Raw genomic sequence first — 22,425 nt, 5'->3', positions numbered from 1 at the left:
GCTGTGCAAACGGACAGATCATCTTTTCTGCGATAGATGATGTTTTTTACTGAAGCTACGTGTTAGCTTTAGCTCTTGTCTGAAAATATAACCTGGAAATCTTACAAACGACTATTATTTGCCGTTGATTTTAACAGTCTTGCATTCCGCCGGCATTTGCTATCTGCTCAGGGAAAGCCCGTGCTCTGAGCCACGCTCGCAGCCCTTCCGCCACCCGCAATCCCGAGCGGCCGCCTTGGCCACCGCCGAACTTTCCCGCCCGGACGCCGCGGTTTGCCGGGGCGGCTCCGTCCGTCCCCCCCGCACTGCAGCACCCGGGGGGCCGGTGCGGGTCCTCCTCCCCCGCCCCCCCCCCCCAACCCCCGCAATACCTGCGGGGCGCGGGGATTAACGGGGAAGGGGGGGGGGGGAATATCCCCGCCCCCCGCCCCGCGCGTTGCCATGGTGACGGCGTCCTGGCAACCGCTCCCGCAGCCCGGCCTGCGGCCGCCCCGCTCCCCGCCGCCGGAGGCCGCCGCGCCGCCGCCGACCCACGGAACGAACGGCCCACCGACGGACGGACGGACGGGCGCAGAAAGGAGGTCCCGGCGCTCGGCAAGCGGCTGCCGTGGCGGCGGCAGCGCGCTGAGAGCGGGCGCAGCCGGGATGCGGGGGAGAGAGGGGCAGCCCCGTCCTGCCCGCAGCCAGCACTGGTGAGTCTGTCCCAGCGCTGTCCCTCCGTGTTGCATGGCCATCGAGCGGCGTCTGCGCCGTCCTGTCCTGTCCTGTCGGCTGTCGCGCACCCCGTGTCTCCACAGCCATCACCGCGCGTGCCGGTGGCCTTTCCACGGAGGAGCGCTGCGGGCCCCTCGGGGCCGGCCTGCGCAGCAGAGCCGTGGGCCGGGTCGGGCCACCCGCACGGCATGGCACCGGCACGGACCCCAGCGCTGCAGAGCTGCACTGGCAAAACCCAGCACCTGAGCAACCAGACCTATGTCTCGAGAGAACCCTTGGCCTGGGCTCTGAGCCGTGCCAGCATGGTCACCCCTCGCCCATGGTCACCTCTTGCCCATGGTCATCCCTCCCCCATGGTCACCCCTCTCCCATGGTCACCTCTCCCTCATGTTCACCCCTTTCCCCCATGGTCACCCCTCTCCCACGGTTACCCCTCGCCCATGGTCATCTCTCCCCCATGGTCACCCCTCGCCCACAGTCACCCCTCTCCCATGGTCACCTCTCCCCCACCTCTCTCCCTGCACTCCACGTTCATCCATGTTCACAAAATGTCATAGCAGTGCAGAGGGGGTATGCAATGGTTTGTTTTTTGTGACTCACTGACACAGTCAGGTTTTGACCGATCTTTTTGCTGAGTTGCAACACAGGGACTTTTCCACTTACTCCAAAATGTTGCCCCGAAGCGCTTCAGAGTCACACCGGGATCGTGCGGCTCCCGGGGCGGTGCTGTCATATGCTCCTTGTACAGCAACCAAAGCGGTTTCTATTTTAAGAAGAAAAGAGTGATTAAAGTGTTTGCCTAGGCAGGTATTTCAGTCTGCTTTGATTCCCATGTGACTTGTGGCAAGTCACATAGCCCCCCCTCCCCTGTGCTTCACTTCCCTACGTAAGGAAAATAATATTTTCAGGGATAATAATGCTTTCCTAACCCACAGGCATATTGTGAGAATGAATGTGAAAAATGCTCTGAGCTGTACAGACATTACAGCAAGTATTAGACATAGGTTATAATGGAAGATGAAGAACACTACAGATGTGATTATCCTTCAAAACAGGAGAAATGGAGAACCTGCAGAAAATAAACACGCAAGGCAGTCTGCTGAAGTGGGGAAGGGATGCCACAGTACAAATAACAAGGAGTGAACTTTGCATCGCTAAAAGTGTTTCTTCAACATGTCCCACGTATGATTTTTTTTCCAAGCTTTTACATGTCTGATGTCAGTAACTTAAAGAAACAATAAAGAAGTACCCCTGTTTGTATGGAAAAGCTGCCTTCACCGATGAAGTGAACTGTTATTTTTGGCAATCAGGCATACCATTTACAACTGGGAAAAATCTTTATCTCATCTGTGTGACAAGTACATTTGTAATATTCAATAGATGAAATCAATAAACCAAAATTTACTGGGTTAATATATAATCATTTAAATGGCTACAGTAGTATCAACAGAAGGCAACAACATTAAGAAAAAAAATTAAGCGCCTGAAGCCAGTATTTCAACTGCTATCTAAGTTGATCCCAGTTTACTGCTGTTAAAATTGTAGCTATGTGAAATTACATTCCTCTGAATCTAGTCATCAGAACATCTTATTTTTTCTTTTGTTTTATATTTATTAGTCTACATCAGTATTACACACAGTCATAGAGAGGAAATTTGTCATTAGTTCTCACAGCTGTCTGTTATTGTTTGCTGCAAATACCTACAAACTGCAGAAAAGTTTTGTACAACTGCTGAACAACATCTTAATGCGTCCTTTCTGGATGTTGGATCAGTCGAGAAACCTGAAAATTGATATCTCCCTGCATACCAAGTGATGTGCTTAAGGAAGCAATAACAAATGAATGAGAAGTCCATCTGTGTAACATTTTTTTTGTGCGCACAATTTCTCCAGACATTTGCATTTAGCTGCATGGCTAATGGTAGTCTGGCAGAAAAAGCAAACACTTCAAGCAATCCTATGCTTACTCTGCTGCAAACATTTGTTTCAATTAATAATAAATGGATACTGAAAGCCATGAGATTAAAAGACTTGAGTTGAGGATTTTTCTGTTTGGCTGGTTTTTATAAGGTGTATTTCACTGAGAAACTGCTAGACGTACAGACTTTAATATTTGTTCTTCATTTTTCTAGGTAGCATCCAGTGCTTTGCTGCTGTGATACACATAGCTCTCCTTAAACCAATGGGATATTCCCGTGTTTATAGTTAAATTGTTTTTAAATGCATCACGGCATCAAGATCATTAAAATGTGTTATGGCCCAGAGGAGTAAGAGTAAATGAGCTCAGAGCTACTGAGAACTGGGTGCCCAGTTACTGTCTAACTGCGCGGTACAGCCAGGAGGGTCGCCCCGCAGAGCGGTGGCATTGTCTAAAAAAACCAACTGGGAAAAACTACAAGTGTGAGGAACAGATTGCAGGACTGGACATTCAGTGTCTGCACAGGATTTTTGAATGCAAAGTCATCGTAATGATACCCAGCTCTTATACTGCGCTTTTTACTTACAGGCATGTAAGAACTTAAACAAGGAGGTAGGTATCATTATCTCTGTCTTCCAAATAGCCAAATTGAGTCATTAGGCATGGAAATAACTTGTCCAAAGTCATCAGGATCAGAGACTGAGCAAGGAATTAAAATCAGACCTTCTGAATTCCAGTCTAGTGTCATTGCTGCTCAGCAACCCAGCTTCTCTTAAAACTATTTTTTTCTAATTTGTAGTTTCTGAAGCACCGTACTATAAATAGAAATCCCATACTGTGACAATGTTTGCTCTCTGCTTTTAGGCAGTGCTTTCATACGTTTCTAAAGCACAAACATGCTTTGCATTTTGAGATCTCGGACGATAGTCCTATCACCTCTTTACAATTTATATTTGACTATTTTGTTTCAATAGCCCTAATTTTCTCTGTTTGTATAGCATATTGCACTGGATTTCATCAGCCATTGCAAAATTCTTTTCATACATCAGCCTTTAGTTTTCAGCGAGGATTTTAGGTTCCCCAGGAATTCAGACTCAGGCCATGCTCATTCTCTTTATGGTTAAAAATGTTTATTTGTTTTATATAGGGTGGAATATTTGGATTTGATTTAGGCTGCCATCTTTTTCATTAATTTAGTTTCTGCCAGTGGACAAAGCTACTGAGCCAGATACTGGTCTCACAGTAAGATATCTAAAATGTCTTTCTGAAGCTATTTAACAGAGCTACCCGGCTGCAACGTCTGTTACAGTCTGTCTGGCTATGTCTAAAAATTAAAAACAGAATCTATATTCTTACCAGAGAAGAATTTACTTACAACATAAAGTGTGGTCATTTAGATTTGAAGACAAATTAATATAAAACTAAGTTTTGCTAAACTATGCTGATGTCCATCACATTTTATTTGGGTTTCTGCCTGCCAATGCTTTTACCTGAAAAACACCTTAACCCTAATCATCTGCTGTCATGAAATATTTTTATTTCCTTCTCTAGCCAATACTTTCTTAAGCTTTATGATAATCCTGTAGATTTTACTTTGTTATTCATTGATTGATGATGTCTGAGACCAGTAGGCAGACTGGGGACAAGAAGTTTGTTTCCCTCTGTCCTGCCAAACCAATTCTGTGGGTCAACAGCAGATTTCATTTCAAGGCTGTCAACCTTGCCTTTTTCCAAGAGTATCGTTTTCACTATGAAAAGCTTTTTAGCAGTTTTTGGTTTTCATTCTTTTGTTCTTTTGTATTGATTTTTATTTGCATTTATTCCATAAGCAATATTTGAACTCCAAGATCAGAGCTGTCAGCGTAATCTTAAACTTTACTTAAAGGTTCACATAAAGCAGAAGCATTAAATCATTTCAGTGCCAGATATAAACTATTAAATAATTCAATGTGTACTTTTTCAACAGACATAAATTATTGACCAGAGAATGGCCCAGCGAAGCCCAATCTTCCCAACTCTTGCCCCTTCTGAAAGGTACAGTTCGGATTGTAAAAAATAAAATCTTCATCTTGCAAAGTATTATGTGTGTCTCAATTCCCTACCTGTAGTAATGCTGTGACTTGGGACTTTGGCATTAGGATGCAAAGCAAAGTGAAATACTGCAGACTCATTCAAATCATGGCCTAAAGCAATTCCTTACTCCGCTTTTACTTAACCCTTTCCCAAAGAAATTAAATAGTTTAAACTGTAACTGAGTAGAAGTCCAAGAATACTATACTTTAGCCAGTCTTCTGATAGCATGGAATAAGTGTAAAAACTCAGAGCCAGAAGTGACCTATGTTGGAGCCCTCATACATCTCTATCAATATCATCATGGTGAAAGTAAACTGGTAATTTGGCTCATTACCAGGAAATGACATGGAGAACACACAGTAAATAACAGAGTTCCGAGAAAAAGATCTCCTTTTTCAAAGTGGGGTTGAACTTGTATCTTCCACTTATGCTTCTGAAAATTTTCTTTATTCTTTACAACATATAGAGGCAGGAAAAGATTGCATGCATTAGCAGCCTAATTTTTTTACTTTGAGCACCCATGAGCTCTGCCACTTTCCATGAAAGCTATGCAGAGCAGAGCTCTCTTGAAAAATCTAGACAATTATTCAAGGAACCCAAATGTAAGCTGTTCTGGGGGGAAAATTTGACTTCTAAGACTATGAAAAGCTTGTCATAATTCTGGTCTCTCCTCGGTTTCTACCGCTACATATGCTCCTGCCCAGTTCATGGGGGGACAAGCTTCTGTATGGTATTACAGCATAGCTGTAGAGACTGAAAAAAGGAATGGACACAAGCTACTCCTTTTTAATCTCTGTCTGTTTCCATTTAATTTGCAGTATCTACCTTCTACAGTTACTGCTTTGATTAAGCCTGAAAACTGTAGAGACAAATAGCACTACTTTTGAAACTCGGTAAAGGGGTTTTAAACTTGGATTCTTAATCAAATTATAGTTCTGAATTGTAACTACTTTTGTAATGCTAATGTCCTATTCTTAAGATCCTATGCTTTTGTAAGCTTCTTCAAAGAGCAGGAAAAAGAGCCTGACCTGCCTTTGCACAAGATACAGTAGCCAACACAGCACCCACTTATTTATAGCAGTGGGCTCCCTCTCTGCGAGTACTTTGGTGCTTCTCCCCGTGTCGCTACTAAGATAGGATCGCACTGTCTCCAGCGGAAAGACGTTGCAGAGTTTTGTGTGAGAACTTAACAATATCTGGATATTCTTCTTCACTAGACGGGTTCGAAACATAGCGCTGCACAGCCAGGCGTTGACAGCGGTCCCGTTGGCATCTGCAAGCCTGGTGGATCAGCTGGAAGACAGAATCCTAAGCCATGAGAAAACAACGGCGGCTCTTGTGGAACACGCTTTTCGCATTAAGGAGGACATTGTTTCCACTCTGCACAGAATGCAGAACAAAGGGGGGGGCGACCGGTTGGCTAGGCAACTCTTGGAGGAACATATCCGAAACATAACGGCAATAGTGAGGCAGCTTAATCGGGACATTGAGGTATGTTAAGAATTTTTCACAGGACTAATGCCATCTCAGCCTCTTATTCCTTCTAACTTAGTAAGAAAGTTTACCGCAGGACAACTAAAGGTCAGACAAGGTCTGAAGATCCTGTAACCTTGTAAATTGTTTTTATAACTTGAAAAACTGTTTGCAAATTACAAAATTCTTTCGGTGGCTATGAAAACAGCACAGGATCTTAGCATATAAACACAGAAACCTTTGTGGTACTAATAAGCTTGCTTTCAAAGGCCGCACTGGAAAACCTTGAAAAAATGAATTAACGCGACACTAATACCCAGCTCAACGGCAGCCCAAAGGCTGTGCTGTATAAACACCAGGAAATGCCTTAGCTCTATAATAAACTTTCCTTCACTTCCGACTAACTGACGACACCAAGTAGCCAAACCCAACTGCTCATTTTTATGACCTAACCGTATGCAGATACGTGACTTCACATCTGCCCTCTGCTGCAACGAGCAACAGGGGCGTGGTGGGGAAAACGAGAGGGCAAAAATTAGTATTTCTGTCTCCATTCCATTGTCAAGTTATACTTTATACATATTATGCTATTTATGTGCAGACTGGACACTAAGAATAAGAAATAATAAATGACCTAAAAGGTACCAGGTTTAGTGCGAAACAAGGCAAAGCTTTTACTAAAGTAATAATGAAATGCTATCTGATGTTACTGAAAGACTGGAAAATAATGAGTGACATTTTAAGCGTACATTAAATGTGACATACTGAGTTTATATTTGCATATGAATGTTTTGTAGATGCTGCAGGAACAGATACGTGTCAGAGACAATCTCAGCTATGGAACAAATTCTACCCTGAAGAGTCTGGAAATGCGGCAGCTTTCTGGGTTAGGAGATCTTCGGGGAAGAGTTGCAAGGTAAAAGTCAACACAGAGGGATATTTTGGGGACCTGCTAACGTTGTTTCAATCTTGAAGTATGAATGTTAATGATAATAGGCTAAATTCCACCTTGGCAAAATTCCCAGGATAGTTTTGCTCGGTGTTTTCAAGGAAATGAATAATAATCCTGTGCATTCCAGTATTACAAATTAAACCTAACAATATCACCCTTAATTTCTGAAACCAGTTTTTAACAAATTACCTCAAATTTCTTAGGAATTTGGATTTGGTTCAGCTTTTAAAAGTACTATGGGTAGACTGGTCTATCTTTGAAACAAATTAATTAGCACAATTATAAAGGCAGCATGGAACAATCTGCACTTGTAAAAGAACAGAATAGTTGCACATTTTTGCATATGTTTTAGAAGTAAAAATCTGTGCATTCAGTTATTGGTTAGCCATATTAAAAACTACATAGGCTACCTGACACGTCAGGAACAGAAAACTATAAAATAGTAGAGGTTTTACAGGCTGCTTGAACTCCCGGTCCCAATTGTGCAACCACACAGACTCCAGGTTGCGCCATCAATGACATGTTTACAAACCCCAGGACCACAACACTTGCTTAAGTGTCTGTGAACTAGAACACAGAAGACAAAGGATATGTATACCTATAGAAAAAAGACCTAATCTGGCCTGAAGCAGTTTGGCTAACAACTTTGCTGGAATTATACTTGTCCTGAATTTGACCTACTGTCTATATTTCCCAGAAGATTTTTCTTTTTTTTTGTATTTCAACTGATTTAGTGATAACCTCAACACCCTACAAAAATAATCAGGGAGGGATTTTCCTTGAACTAAAGTTTTCTCATCAATTATTTGATTGTTTGACATTTCCACTGTAACTTTCACAGCCCATTTTGTAAAGAATGCTTTCGAGAGGTTTTACATACTTTTTTTTTTTTTTTTAAGTTATGCACTATCCTTTAGTAAACAGGAATAAACTAGGCAAGTTTGTTTCGTCAAATCAGAAAATCGATCGAAATATATAGAAAGGGAGAAATATATACACACACATATATAGCTGTCCAACTGAGAAATCCCTGAGCAATGTACATGCCTGGATCTTCCTGCTTCTTTATATAAAAAGTCCACTCTGAGGTCATACTACATCCTGACAGAGGTCCGTATTTGAAGCAACACAGTTACTGGCACCTTGTGAAGCAAAATATAGCGCCTTTGCTACCAATAACAAAACCAAAGTGAATGAAGCATCGCAAGGGGGCCCTTGCCTGGCTGAGGGGTTGGTAAGGGGATCGGTGGTGGGCTCTGCCAGGATTTCTTCTGTTATTTACTTAAGGCAACACCCTCGTACTGGGCTGGGGTTGCAATTTAGCTGATAATTGCGTGAGATTATTCTAATCTGCTTTATGTCAGGCTATGCAATGAATGTTGTATATTTGTATTCATTACCGTAAGAGAATCAGTTTATTGTCTTTTAACTGTAACCTTCTACTCAGCATTATGCTCTCTACATAAACATTTATTTTCCCTGAATAAGGAAGAAAATAAGCTTCCCTTTATCAGAAATCAAGTTAAAGCAATGTTCCATGGGAGAAAGCTAGTTGCCTTTATTTACAGACATATTCTGCTTTGAAAATGAGTGTTCCTGTGAATAATGATTATAGTAATATCCGGAGATTGCGGTCAAGATGCCTGTCTGTTACACTGTTGGCACTATACAGATACTTACCAGAAACTTTTGCTGGGATAAACGCTTTCTGATCACTCTAGCAATATTCCTTATATAAAATGAGCCGAACTCACCTAATGTAATTTTACTTTTACATCTAGTCCTGCTAGCTGTCAGATGAGTTCAAAGAGGGAAACCTTAGAAACATGCCCGAGTTACCGTGGGTTACCAATTTGCTGTACATCAGCTCTCAGCCACAGTCAGGGTGCTACGTATGGCTCGGGCTGCAGTCACGGTAGGCGAATTTAACTCCAAGTACATCACATTTGCTCTAGGCTAGAAGTGTGCAGATGGACAATCAGTGTGAATTAGTTTATACACGCCACGTAATAGGAAATCACTTAAGTCTGAGCCTTTTGGGCCTGTAAAAATTTCAGTGTCAAACTCAGGATTCTGGCCAAATTTCAGTTGCCGTAATTACATGCATTATATTACATCCTATTCAACTTCAATATTGGAGAGAGCGGTGTTTATTTCCTAACACCAACTGTTCTGTAACGTGTCAATATATCATTGAACAACTGTCTCCTTATTTCTTGAGGGCTGCTGCTTTTAATGGCAAGAACAGGGATCCCTACACGCACATACAGCTCCAAACCCACGCCACCCACAGGAGCGAGGTTCAGACAGACCTCACAGTTGAGCTCACCTGCCTCACAAAATCAACCAAATTCCCCAGCAGGAGAAGACTGAGTATACATTACAGCTCATATCTCTGGGCCATTTCTCATTAAGCAAAAGTTATTGATGAATTTGTAACGCATCAATGCAATGTTCATCATGAATGACGCTGTACATTTTCCGAAGACTCAGCATTATTATTAACTTTAAGAAAAATATTACCTCTATTAAATTCAGTGATATGTTCAGCAGAAAATTAGATACGTGCCTATAGATCCATTACTCCAGCCAGCTGTCCCTGATGTTGGCAATTTGATTTATCAAAACAAACAGAGATTTATCAGATTTATTTCTCATTATATTAGATCATAAAACTCACGAGTAGTGCCTTATCATTTGTTTACAGAATAACGTATGCACTATGATCATTTATCTGGAAAGTTTAAATCCAGCAGCCTGGTCAGAACCATAGCAGTAGCTGTCTCTAGAAGCTTCCTGACAGCTGAAACATCCAGAGAAACGGCAACTATGCATGTTCAAACTGGGCCTACTTTGCATATATAGATGATTTTTATATACATTATAGATCTGATTCATTTCAGACACTCTGGACTCATTACATGTAGGCAGATTTTCCTACACCTCACAGAAGATGAGTTGGATGCATCTGGGATGCACTGCATTTATGAAGTTCCTAAGTACAATAAATCTGCTGCCCTGTGGCTACTTGCCATGCAGGAAGGGCGCTCGGGGAGCCTGCCCCGGGCTCCCTCCTCCAGCCTACACAGAATCTACCAGCTCGGCTGTCCTTGCCCAGTGCAGCCCCCGGACGTCTCAACTTGCCTTTCACTGAAACATCTCCTGTTCTAATAAAACAGGAACATTAAAAATCTGTATGTACCATTATAGCATATTTATGTAGCAACCTGTTGCAGAGCAGTGGTGTAGTTCTCAGCTTTATCTAGTCCTTGGTGATATTGAATAGAGCAACCATTGTGTTTCAATTTCTTAGAGATCAAAGACAACAAAAATATCCTCCAGTGTGCCAGAAAAATAACTTTTGCTTTCGCTTACTATGACTTGGAATGTGGTTGTTTGATAATTTCCCTGTTTATATTAAACATTACTGGTTTCTAAAGTTATACTGTATTCTGAATCTAAGAATAACACTTGGCACTATGAAATCTCTCCATTTATTCTCCATTTACTAATTTCAGATAAGTACACAGGTTGGTAATCAGAACTTTCAGAAAATGTCCTCCAAAATGCAACAGTAGTAAAAGGCACACATTCTAGTGCATCTTTGGCCCAAACTTCAACAGAGCATGTGTGCAACTGCACATAAAAACTGCACTGGGTTGTTTGTATGGCCAGCTTCAGCATTTCAGATGTGAATTATTTACTGTGCATTTCTTTGTTTGCCACAAAGTGGTTTTATATAGAGCTCTTATATTTTTAAGCTAGTATTCTTCCTAGAAATCTTAATCTATATCTCATTTTTGCTTCTGCTTTTAAGATGACCAGACCTCAAAAATTGTTTAACTTCTGTCTTATTCTGTGTCTACAGAACACTAATGTTTTTTTCCAGGTCAAAACTAATCAGGTGTTTGTGAGTGAGTACAATATATTTAGCAAAGAGACTTCTCTTTGGCCACTTCAATATATGGAATACTGTTTAAAAAAACCCCAACAACATCGGAGGATAAATACTCCATAACTACAGACAATGGAATTTAAACTTTATTCCGACTTTGTTTAAAAGGGTGCCAATTACAGTATCCCTGTAGAAAAATGAAATAATCTGATTAATACATACCATGCTGACACTAAATTAGCATAAGTCAGAATTTTAATATTTCAGTTCCCATGCAACTGTATGACCTCTTTGATCACAGAAGTGCGTTCCACAAAGAAGTGATGCACTGTGATTAAACCCAAAACACTAATTTGCTTTAAAAACAATTACAGATGCCTGCCATTTGCATTTGCTACAGTAGTTTCAAAGCTATTGCTTTTTATATTTTCTGTCGTGCCTCAGAGAAACAAAACTAAGCAATTTTTGAGTCCCTAGGTTTTTAGTGACTAGTAGCAAGATGATTTCATTCCTCTGATTGATCCTAACAACACGGAGAGATTTGGCTTCTCTCATCTTTCTACAGAAACTGCCTGATTGTAGGACCTACAAGTATGGTTCACTGCTATGTAAACCTTAGCTGGTCTTCCTACAGGCATTACTAATTGTTCTCACAACGATGAACTGCTAAACTATAAATGAATTTCTACAACTTTTATAATTTCTTTGTGTTATTTTCCATTACTGATTATTTTCATATTGAAATTGTACTGTAACACTAAGCAGATGCTCTGTCATTTTAGCTGTTACTTTCCCTTCATACTTAATGATAATGGTAGTTACTGTAACCGAGGTGATGAAAATGCATGTTGAAATGAAAACCTTCAAACTGAAATGTGACTAAAAAGAGGTTAAAACGTGTCGTTGGTTTAGGTAATGACTTAACGTGCCTTAACTTGTTCCATTTCGCTCTTTTTCTTCCTCAAATTGTAACTGCTGCCTGTTCTCCATCAGTTTCATAGATCAAATTTGGTAACGTTGCCAATTACATATTTCCCTTAGCAAAAAAATATACGTGACTCATACTTCACAGAGGTCTTTCTCCTGAAATTACAGCATTTACATTTTTACAGCTCAGTTAATGTCCCTATTGTATTACTGTAGGTGAAACCCACCTGACAAAAGTATTTTTGAAACGTGGTAGAAAATGCACATATTCTATAGCACATGTATCTTGAAAATGTTACAGCATCAAGAAAAGTTCCAATGTGAAGAAAGGAAACAATAATTATTATGTTGCAGAACTGCATTTCGTAGTCTTTTGAGAGGCAAAATTTCTGTTGCTTTCAATGATAGTTTTACGTAAATAAAGACTAATAACTGTAAAATTTGCCCCACATTGTTTCCTACACATATTAATTGTATACTGCTATTTCATAAATAAAAATAAGAATGTAAGACTCAGAGCTACAATAATGAAAAAATAGTCCTCAATTATTTAGGCTTTTAATCATGTAGGTGAAATCACACACACCTTAACAGATGTCTTTTGGAGTATGACAAAAATACGAGCTATTGAAATTCTGCATCTTTGCATTTCTAATGTGATTTCCCTGACTGATAACAACACAGTCTACACATATTATGTCAGTACCAAGAAAACAGGAATGTATATGTCAGACTATTTGACTTCTAGTCCCATTTGTGAGCAGTTTGCTGAATACTGTGAGTTATATCTCCATTCGTACAGTCTCATAAGACATTGTTTCGCTAGACAGCCAGCAATTTCACAGAAATGCCCAGTCTAAAATGAATACTTTAAAAAGCTTGTACCTCGTATTCTATTCAGCTGTTGCTTTGGTATTTATTTATTCAAACAGGTGTGATGCTGGGTTAGCCCGACTGTCTGCAGAGCATAAAATTACATATGAAAGACTTCAGAGCCTAAGTAAAGACCAACACACTTCCAAGCTGATCTTGGAATCCAAAATCAAAGAGGCAGAAATACAGGTATGGTATTTGGACCAAAGCGATCCACGTATGGGTAAGAGTTATAGTCTAATCCACACAGACTCCATTACTGTTAATTATTATCCTGGGAGGTCACAGATTTACAAATGGAGAGGTGTATCTGCTCACAGTCCTTATTAGATTGAATATTGGTACCTAGCTTCAGTATTGCACTGGTCTAACTGAAAAAAAGGTCCTTAATTTGCTGCCTTTAGCATGCCACCTAGAAGGGGCTAGTACTTATGGGCACCTGAAAGGACTCCAAGAAAGAATAAAAGTCAGTGATTACTGGCCTTAATGGCTTCTTGAGGTTGGAATGTGAACATGACATAGATGCTCTACAAAACTGCCACGCAGTGCAAGCATCAGTGTCTCTCCCTGTATGTTTTGGCCTTCCCAGGATGACTTTATATGTATTTGGACGCAATTTTTGAAGGTCTGCAAAACAAAACTGGTTTTGGGTTCTGTGAATCCATTAATCTGTCCGTCAGGTTTCTCTTCCATTGGGTATGAGAATGGAAGCGAGACTAGATACAAGCAGAGACTTATGACATTAAGGAAAAGGATTCTTCATATCTCCATCTCACGGCCTTCCCATTTTCTTGGGCAACAAAAGTATTTTACTTCTTCATTTTGCGGTAGGTAAAGGTTAAAATCCACTTTACCTTTCTCAGAAGACAACATGCAAGGAACATGTTGTCATGAATCTTGTAAAACAGAACAGTATGTTTTGTAAAACTGAGACAATTGTTTCGGTGAGAAATATTTTGTTAGTAATGACCTATCCCCAGTTAAATCCAGCACTTTTATCACTGCAATAGTCATGATACGTGAAGTGATGAAGAATATCACTCAGTATTGATGGAGTGCTTTGCCATTTGTTTACTCTGCTTATGTGGCAACAGGGGGATGTATGGATCATGTAAATAGAGCTTTCTCAAGGAGGGGTGGGGGGCAAGCAGGCAGACACTCTCAAGGCAAGACTGTTGAAATTATTTATGTCTGAAAAATTACAGTTTTCACAATGTGGGTATTTTCATCTTGTGAAATATTATATTTTTCATGATTAAGTAAAATGTACAAATTCAGTAATTTTTCAAGTGTCAGCAAAAATGGCCCTTCTTTAAGATCTTCTCTACTGTTATGAAAACATCCCAAATGAGGCTGTGATGAAATGCTGTTGAGAAATAGTAAATTCTGAATTTTGTTTCAGATTTCTCATCTTCTGAGCAGAGTAGAGCAATCAATAATGCAACAAGAAGCTAAGCTGAAGATTGCCTACAAAGAGAGCAACCAACAGCTCCATCTTCTGGATACGAAGTGAGTGCCCGGGAAACCCTGCTGCTGCCATGTGCCTCGGAAGACAGGGCCTTAATTTTCCAAGTTTGACTGTTGTAATCTTCAGGCCTACAAAAGCATGAACCTGTTTAAATACGTATGTGTGCACAATAGGTATTACAAAAGCACAACGGTCTGTCAAGTGGGACTCGCTTTCAACAAGAATTCTGCCCCTAATGTGGTTAGGTAATTTTTAAAAGCCCTTTAAGTCCCTAATTAAATATTCAGGTAGAATTTATGTTAAAGAATACAACTAAGGATCTTCATAAGAGTGGCTTGGCACCTTTTTGGAAGAACTGTAGGAAGCAACGAATGCTGGAGGTGACTGTCAAAAGCAGAGCAAAAAGTTCAACTCAAGCAACCAGCAAGCAAGGCACAGCATTCACAAAGTGCTACTGCTTTTAATTGGCTTCGAATATTGAATATATAAGTCAAATACCTAAATTATTAATGATAAGCTACTGTGCTCCTACTAGACACCATATGGGGATATATTCAATTCTGATATTAACTCCTCTCCAGGCACTTCACTCGGTGGCAGTCCTGGCTTACGCCACCCACGCCCTTACTGCTTATTGCTATCCTCACGCAATCCCATCACTTAAATCAGTGAAACTGTTTGCAAACCAGACGGAAGAATAGATCCAGATTTCAAATATTGACTGGAAAAAAGACTGCCCAAAGAAAACAATTTCAGTTAGCGTAAACTTGAGGTGGGTATAGGCAACATAAGTAGGGTTTATGAACCAGCATTGCCACTAAAATAAACAGGTACCAAATCTGTGCTCAGATTCAAGACCTATGGACACAAGGGTTATAATCTGAATGGATGACCATATTCTGTTCTCAATGCTGCAAAGATTTTGCATCTACTATGCCTCAAAATGCCATACTGTGTTCCGCATAAATAACTCCTGTTTTGTTGTGCTCTTTCATCTTTGTTTTCTAAAACAATGTTGCCTTATCCAGTCTAGTAGCCTTAAAGTTCAAAGATTCATTGTAAGTGTCAAGAATGTATTAAATTGTCATTAATTTTTTTATGAACATGTTCATAAAAAAAGTCACTGCTGAATGACCAAAAGTTCTGCTCTTTTGTATCTGCTAATTTCTATTATGCTCTTAGATTAAAAAATGCTATTGAGGAACTCAGCAGCCAGATTTTGTCTGCACGTAGCTGGTTGGAACAGGAACATGAAAGGATTGAAAAAGAGCTTGTGCAAAAAATTGACCAACTCTCATTGACTTTTAAGGAAAACACTGTAAGTTTCGTTAAAAGGTCCTAATAATACTTCGCCGGAAGTATTCAAAAGCATTAGTAATAACCAAGATGATGTAACTGAGATACTATTTGAGTGAGATTTTCAGACCTCCTCAATATTTGTATAACTTTTCATTGATGTCAAGTATAACATCCCCACAGCCTGAGAGTCTTCAAATAAATGTGATCACTTCTAAATAGATCGGTATTTTAGCCTACAGTAATCAAGTCAGTTTAAACCATTTTATAAAAAAATTATAATTTCTTACACTTTTGAATTCCACATAAAAGATGATCAATCAATATTTGTTGCATGTTTGGGAAAGACCACCGTAATTTCATATGCAGACTAAATCATTACAATTCTTTTTCCCTGCCCTAGGAAATGAGTGAAAGAGCTATAGAGATGAAATTCAACCAAATGGCAGAGAAAATTGACAAAATAGAAGAAATACAGAAGATAACCATGGAAGCACATGAAGCAAAACAGACTGAAGAAAAGATAAATATTCGCATTGGAAAACTTCAAAATGAGATAAATGAAGATATAAAAGAAATGAAAGCTGAAGTTAATGCTGGTAGGACCATAGTTATCAAGTTCTTTATTCTGAATTGTGGTAACAATGATCAACCTATAATAACATGCAAAATGCCTTTGCTTGTATCAAAGCAGTTTAAAGACTTTTGGGCCAGATGTAATGGCTGCACCTGTGGCATTAAGAAGGATTTTCACTAAGTGTGAAATTCACAGCAACAAGAGGTGACATCTTACTAGCTTGGGAGTGCTCTCCCCAGAGCACACATAGGCACAGCTTGGCTGCCATCGGGGCCGGTTTTGCCATCAGCACACAATTAGAGTCCTATTTGTCTTCAGAACTTTTGCTGTCTTCCTAGCGTAGAGCAGAGTGTTACGGTAGGAACTGCATTCTGATACTAATTATGCGATACTCTTGCTTTTGATCATGAACTAATTTAATTCTCACCTGCAATCAGGGTTTGCAGCTATCTATGAGAGCATTGGGTCTCTACGGCAAGTTCTAGAAGCGAAAATGAAGCTGGACAGAGATGAACTACAGAAGCAGATCCACCAAATGAAGCAGGAGGTTCCAACGTGGGGAGAGGCTGGACCGTGACTACAAGATTTGGTCTGAGAGATTAACGTTTACCTGGCTAAACAGGCAGACTGAAATCTTGTTCCAGTCTGTAATCCAAATTAAATGCATGTACCAAATGACATGCAGCTGTTGCACAGGCCCGTGTGATTGCTCAAAGCAGTAAACGCAAGCTCTTCACAGACCAACCCACAACAAGCTCTTATGGGCTGAGGTGCTGCTTTGCCACTGCACTACTCCAGTTGCTCTCAGGAGATTAAGCACCGTGTAAAATTGGAGTAATAATTTGGTGAAGCTGGCACCTAATTTACTAAAGGCATTCCAGTGCTCCCCAGTTTTGCAGGCTTGATCAGGCAGGTGTGTATATATATATATATATAAAAAAGCACCTGCACACACCCACTTTTTTTAAAAAAAAAACAAAACCAAACAACCAAACCAACAAAGAAGTCGATATCATTTGTTTAACATCAGTTTGGCAAGGTTCTCCACCTTGATACAAATTACTTAACTGAAGTAAACGGACATTTTTACAGTGACTTTCTCTACTACTGACTTCCTGGGGAGACAGAATTGGTACTAGACAGGCCAATTTTCAAAACCTAGATACCATCAGAACATCTTCATTTAGTTTTGCAAATATCCTCTGTGTGCGTGCGTAAACTAAGTAGTGTTATCAAATGTAGTTGTAGACTAAGATGATTCATGAACAACATAAGAAACTTAACTCGCGTGGTCTTCAGTCTTGTGACCTTTTTAAATTAATAACCAAGTGGAGCTGAGACAAGGTAAAAGATGTATATAGAGTATTTTATAACTGGGCATGTGTTCCTGTGACTTGTTTCATTGTATTGGTAAAAACTTTCAAAGGTTTGAAAACAGAAGAGAAGGTGATAATCTAATATAGTCTGGAGAATGTAATGTAAAATAAAATGCAGTTTATGATCTGTTTCAAAATTTTTATAGAAGTAAAAAACCTGATTCTTCCAGTTTAAGACGACTTTAATAATTTAGTGGATTCAAATTGCTAATCGCGTCAACAGTATTTCCCAATAATAATGGTGCTTATTTCCATTCCCAGAACAGAGTACATAATGAAAAATCAGCACCCATATGGCATATTAATCTAGACAGGAAAAGATATATGTTGATTTTATATCTTCATTCATAGCTTGATATTGCTCCTCATGTTTGTAAATCCTGCAGGATTAAGCACTCATGAAGAATAAGAGACTTCATCCAGTATCCTATTAATTTATATTATTAACAGTAATTCATATACAAAAATACAGTTAATTTACACAAGCATTACTGTTAAAGCAAATAAATTAATAGGATGTCTCTGCACTGTCTTTAATGGACCTTTCTTTCGGCCAGTATTGCAAAACTGTATTCCTATTTGGAAAATCAGTGGCCAATTTCTCATCACTTCCATGAAAGAGGGTTTGGCCCACAGTCACCATACTAAAAAAAAAAAAAAAAAAAAAAAAATTTGCTCCACAAACTTAAACTCATTAACTTTGGTAGAACAGTGTAGTGTGTAAAAATCAAGAAAATCATCTTTACAGGATGACCACCTAAGTTTATTTTCACTTCCTAGATAGTTGAAAGTAATTTAATGTATGAAAGATACATGAAGTTTTTGCAACTCTGGCACCCAATGCTCTCTGGTAACAAAACTGCCTCTGTTACTCCTGTTTTGTATTATCCATGTGCTGTAAAAGATATTTACAATGGCAGCTAAGGAGAAAGCCCAGTTCAGTAAAGGGAGACAACGAAATGCTTGCAGATATTTCTTAAGAATCGTCTTAAAAATTCATTCTTTCTTCTTGTCTGTGTTCTTATCTATTCTTTGATATTTAGCCATGTGCAGTGAAAAAGCTATCACTGGTGTTTTATAAAAAAAAGGAAAAGAACAGAGAAAGAAGCAAAAAGAGACAGCACAAAAACCCAACATTTTTTTTTTTCTTCTGTAATTAGAAATCTGTAGCTGAGAGAATCTGGTATGATATGAAGACCATACAAGAAATCAGAGAAACAATTTATATAGGACTTTAATAAAATGTTTCTCTTGTAAAAATCTTGTGTGATTCATCCAGATACAAAACAACACATAAAAACCCTACCCAACTTTACTTTTGCTGTTTTGAAAATATTTTTTCCTAAATCCCAGCTAAAACAAATAACTAAAAAGCTCAAATATTGAAACATGAGCTATTGTCAAGCAGCACCTTCAAGCTATATCCAGTGCTGTGTGGAGGGAAGCACAGGTTATGGGACTGGTATGCTGGGAGGAGAGATCAGAAATGGGGAGCCAGTTCTAGGTGGACACACACAAGCGCAGCCTGCCCAGCATCCAGCCTTCCCACCCCGCGCTCTAACTGGGCAGCTGTGGAAGAAGTCACATGTTCCAGACCAAGAGGGTTCTACAGAAAAATTGAGGAAATGCCAGAATGGGAAAAAGTAATATGAAGAAAGACTGAAAAATCTGGAGAAGTGACAGGGCAAGAGAGCAATCCAGTGAAGTGGCGCGATGGAACAGTAGCAGCAGGGGCAGAGGCAAGGAAGAGTAGCTATCTGCTGGTGAAGTGCAGAACAGGTCTGAAGACTTTAGGAAGAGCTGAAAGTTACAAACAATAATATATTTAATACAAAACACAGAACCCACAAGGATGGGCACATTGATTGATTTGTCACAATTCATGCTCCTTACTCCTCTGCTGCATTTTACTCTGCTCAAACAATTGGAAAAATAAATTATTTTTGTTTGTTTTCCCTTCAGTTACTTTCCTTTTTGTTTTGGTTTGGGGTTGCTTGTTTGTTTGGTTTGGGTTTTTTTGTTGTTTTGTTTTTTTTTTTTAAAGTTTTCTGCAAAAATAGGTCAACAATGTCTTGTCTGGGTAGACTGTCAGGGAGTCCTCATGTCTGATAAGTAACAGCTGAGTCAAGGGAGAATTAGAGTCCCTCTATCTTTCAATCGTCTTAAAGTAGTCGTATGGCAAAATCCTCTCCTCAGGAACAGCATGTGCCCAGAGGGATAACCGTGACGCTGGGAGCACAGCATTACAGACACAACAGTCTATGGAAGCTTGATTTTTCAAAGCGGAAACTAATTCTGAAAACTGACCTGCAGAGATCCCATAAAACCTAAATAGCTGTGCTAGAAAGCGGAGCTGCCCCTTCATCTTTCCTTTCCGTGCTGGTCTCCGGTGGCATTCCTGTGTGCCAGTCCTTCAGAGACAGAGAGGGCTTCTGATGGCGGCAGTGATGTGCTTTCTTTGCTCAACATAAGTACTCACGCTATGAGTCACTGTCTGTAGGGCACCAAACGCAGGGTGCCAGAGCCTGAAAGTGAGGAGAGACAGTGTCCTTCTGGATGACACTCAAGCAAACAGAATGAGACTTAGTCTATTTGGGAAAGTATAATACTGAATATGCACAAATTACTATTTAGAACACAAAGCACACTGACATAACCATAAACTCACTGAAGGAAGGACAGGGAGAAGCCTTGAGAAGCCATTTGCTCCTTCTCTCCGCTTCAGGACAGGGCCAACTCTATCCAAAACATTTGTCATAGACACTTGTCTAACCTGCTTACAAAAGTCTTTCAAGCATAAATTGTTGACTAATGCACTCTATTCCAACGCTTAAAGAACATTGCCCTGCCACCCAAACACCTAACCTAAACGGACTCTTGATAGGACAAGACATAATGGACTAAAATTTCAAGTGCAGAGGACACAAAATGTAATTTATTACATTCTTTCCTGCATGTCCATTAATTTTTTAAAGCAACCTGTATTTTACAGAGGATTGAGATGAAGTTTCACAGGGATCTTTGCCCAATATTTCTTAAACTTTTTTCTCCTTCCTATTCCTCTTAAAAAAACCCAAAACCAAACCAAAAACAAACAAAAAAAACCACCACCACCAAAACCAGCCAAAAGCAGACCACTTCTTCTCAGGAAGTTTTAAAAACTTTCTTTTGTCAGCTATTTAGCACGCATGAGGCTTGAACCACTTGCAGTGTGCAGACCATAGTACTCAGTCAGCTGTGTTGCCTGAATGACATAGCAAGTGTCAAAGGATAAACTCATTACAAAATTTTTAACTGGAGTACGTGCCTTTTACATTAGCATGTGATAACACAGTAGAACTATCGTACTGTGCAGTGAAGGACTTCACTGGAAACAGAATTATGTCATTAGTTACACAGCAACTGGGTTATTTAGACTCATTAAGCAAACCAAAGTAATGATGCAAGTAAGAAGTTAAAAGGATGATCCTGACTTCAACATCTAGTTGTTTGTGTAGTATATTTTTACACTGTGGATATTTTGTCATTATGTACCGACACAGTTCAGTGGGCAGTTTCCACATTAGAGAAAGATGATATGAAAGATAACGAACAGCAGGATACTGCTGTAACACCAATTTAAACTGAAATGTAATTTTTTCTTCTTGTCTCAATTTCTACATTTCCTGTTCTACCTTCTCAAGTATTTAGCCATCAGGATCAGAAAGTGTTCTCTGTATCTTAGAATTAAAGCGCTCATTAGACATGTATTCCGATAATGTAAATGTCTAACAAGAGACACATGACAAATCAATGAAGCTCTTCTATGTCTAGAGAAGAGATTCCTCCTGTGATACTCCCCACAATGTAAGAAATTCAGAGGCGAATTTGAAAGAAAACAATTCTGGAAATTTGATGCAAGTCCTCTACTGAATTTGCCACAGGGTGTCACTGTTACTCTTGACAAGTAAGGGAAGATTCTCCTATCTGTGTGATCCATTAAGTGCTGCAATACCACTGCCATGGCTCTGGAAGTATTCAACAATATTATGCATTTTGGCAAAAGAAAATAAAACCAAAAAACATTCTAATGACATTGCTCTGTAAAATCTCAATAGAGGCAGATGTTTAGATAAGCAAAATTCTCTGAGGGTGACTGCGATGGTCATTCAGGCAATGTGCGAGGAATGCTGAGTGGGGACCAAAGCTCTCTGCCACCTTTTCTGTCAGCAGAACTTTGGTCAACACGAAACACAAAAAACCCCAAACTTCCAAACCCAGAAAAAACTCAGGGGCAGTCCTTCTAAAGCATAGGATCTTAAATCAAACAAAGCTCAAGGAGCAACGTGCATTTCACGTTGATCGTCCCAGGAGCTGGTGCAGACACGCAGAAGAGGTTCCTCTCCCAGCACTGCCTCCCCCTCCAAGAATGACTATGGCTGAAAGACCACAAGATAGCCTGAACAGGTCCTACCAGGTGAAGCCCTGGGCCTAGCACAAAAAGCTCCTCTCAATCCATGCAAAGATTATCTCGGTAAATAATACAGTAGAATAGCCTCAAACATTGGAACATATGCAGGAGAGCCATAACTTTTGCTGACATAGATCAGTGAAAAAATGTGTTGAGCTCAGAAGGGCATCAGTGATGTATACCAACCCAGGACCTAGTTTAAGAAGAAAACTGAAGTAGTAATTGCTGTATTACAAAAAGCCTGAACTGCATGAGAGGATGAGTAGAAATTGCATGAGAGGAGAAAGGAGATTTGCTTCTAGTAGAGTGGCAGGAATGAAAATAACACACCTCATGCACTGCTGCACGCACTCCAAACAGCTATGCTCATTAAACCCAACTTTCTGCTAAGGGTCATTTTCAAATGCCACTGCAGTAAACAGGATTCCATTAG

The 22,425-nt window shown here is 39.8% G+C and overlaps 1 protein-coding gene across 3 annotated transcripts; it reads left to right on the top strand.

The window, feature by feature from the left end:
• Positions 1–448: 448 nt before the first annotated feature.
• Positions 449–20,621, top strand: FAM81A (family with sequence similarity 81 member A). 3 transcript variants are annotated; one of them, XM_063346791.1, is made up of 10 exons: positions 449–692; positions 3,221–3,244; positions 4,599–4,666; positions 5,923–6,196; positions 6,976–7,094; positions 12,885–13,014; positions 14,228–14,334; positions 15,476–15,611; positions 15,993–16,188; positions 16,604–20,621. In XM_063346791.1, exons 3-10 carry the CDS (start codon positions 4,620–4,622, stop codon positions 16,741–16,743), a joined length of 1,149 nt encoding a protein of 382 aa, XP_063202861.1. In that variant the 5' UTR covers positions 449–692; positions 3,221–3,244; positions 4,599–4,619; the 3' UTR covers positions 16,744–20,621. The 3 variants fall into 3 exon arrangements, with proteins under 3 accessions (XP_063202861.1, XP_063202860.1, XP_063202862.1); XM_063346790.1 differs by lacking the exon at positions 3,221–3,244 and having other exon boundaries at positions 450–692; XM_063346792.1 differs by lacking the exons at positions 3,221–3,244; positions 4,599–4,666 and having other exon boundaries at positions 451–692.
• Positions 20,622–22,425: the final 1,804 nt, after the last annotated feature.

This window comes from Chroicocephalus ridibundus, chromosome 9, assembly GCF_963924245.1.
Source record: "Chroicocephalus ridibundus chromosome 9, bChrRid1.1, whole genome shotgun sequence".
NCBI lineage: Eukaryota > Metazoa > Chordata > Aves > Charadriiformes > Laridae > Chroicocephalus > Chroicocephalus ridibundus.
This window is presented reverse-complemented; position numbering and strand designations above follow the sequence as displayed.

Coding starts and splice junctions, on each gene's coding strand:
- FAM81A (XM_063346791.1), top strand. CDS start 4,620: ATGGCCCAGCGAAGCCCAATCTTCCCAACTCTTGCCCCTTCTGAAAG. Junction 7,095..12,884: donor CTTCGGGGAAGAGTTGCAAG/GTAAAAGTCAAC, acceptor TTATTCAAACAG/GTGTGATGCTGGGTTAGCCC. Junction 14,335..15,475: donor CTCCATCTTCTGGATACGAA/GTGAGTGCCCGG, acceptor TTATGCTCTTAG/ATTAAAAAATGCTATTGAGG.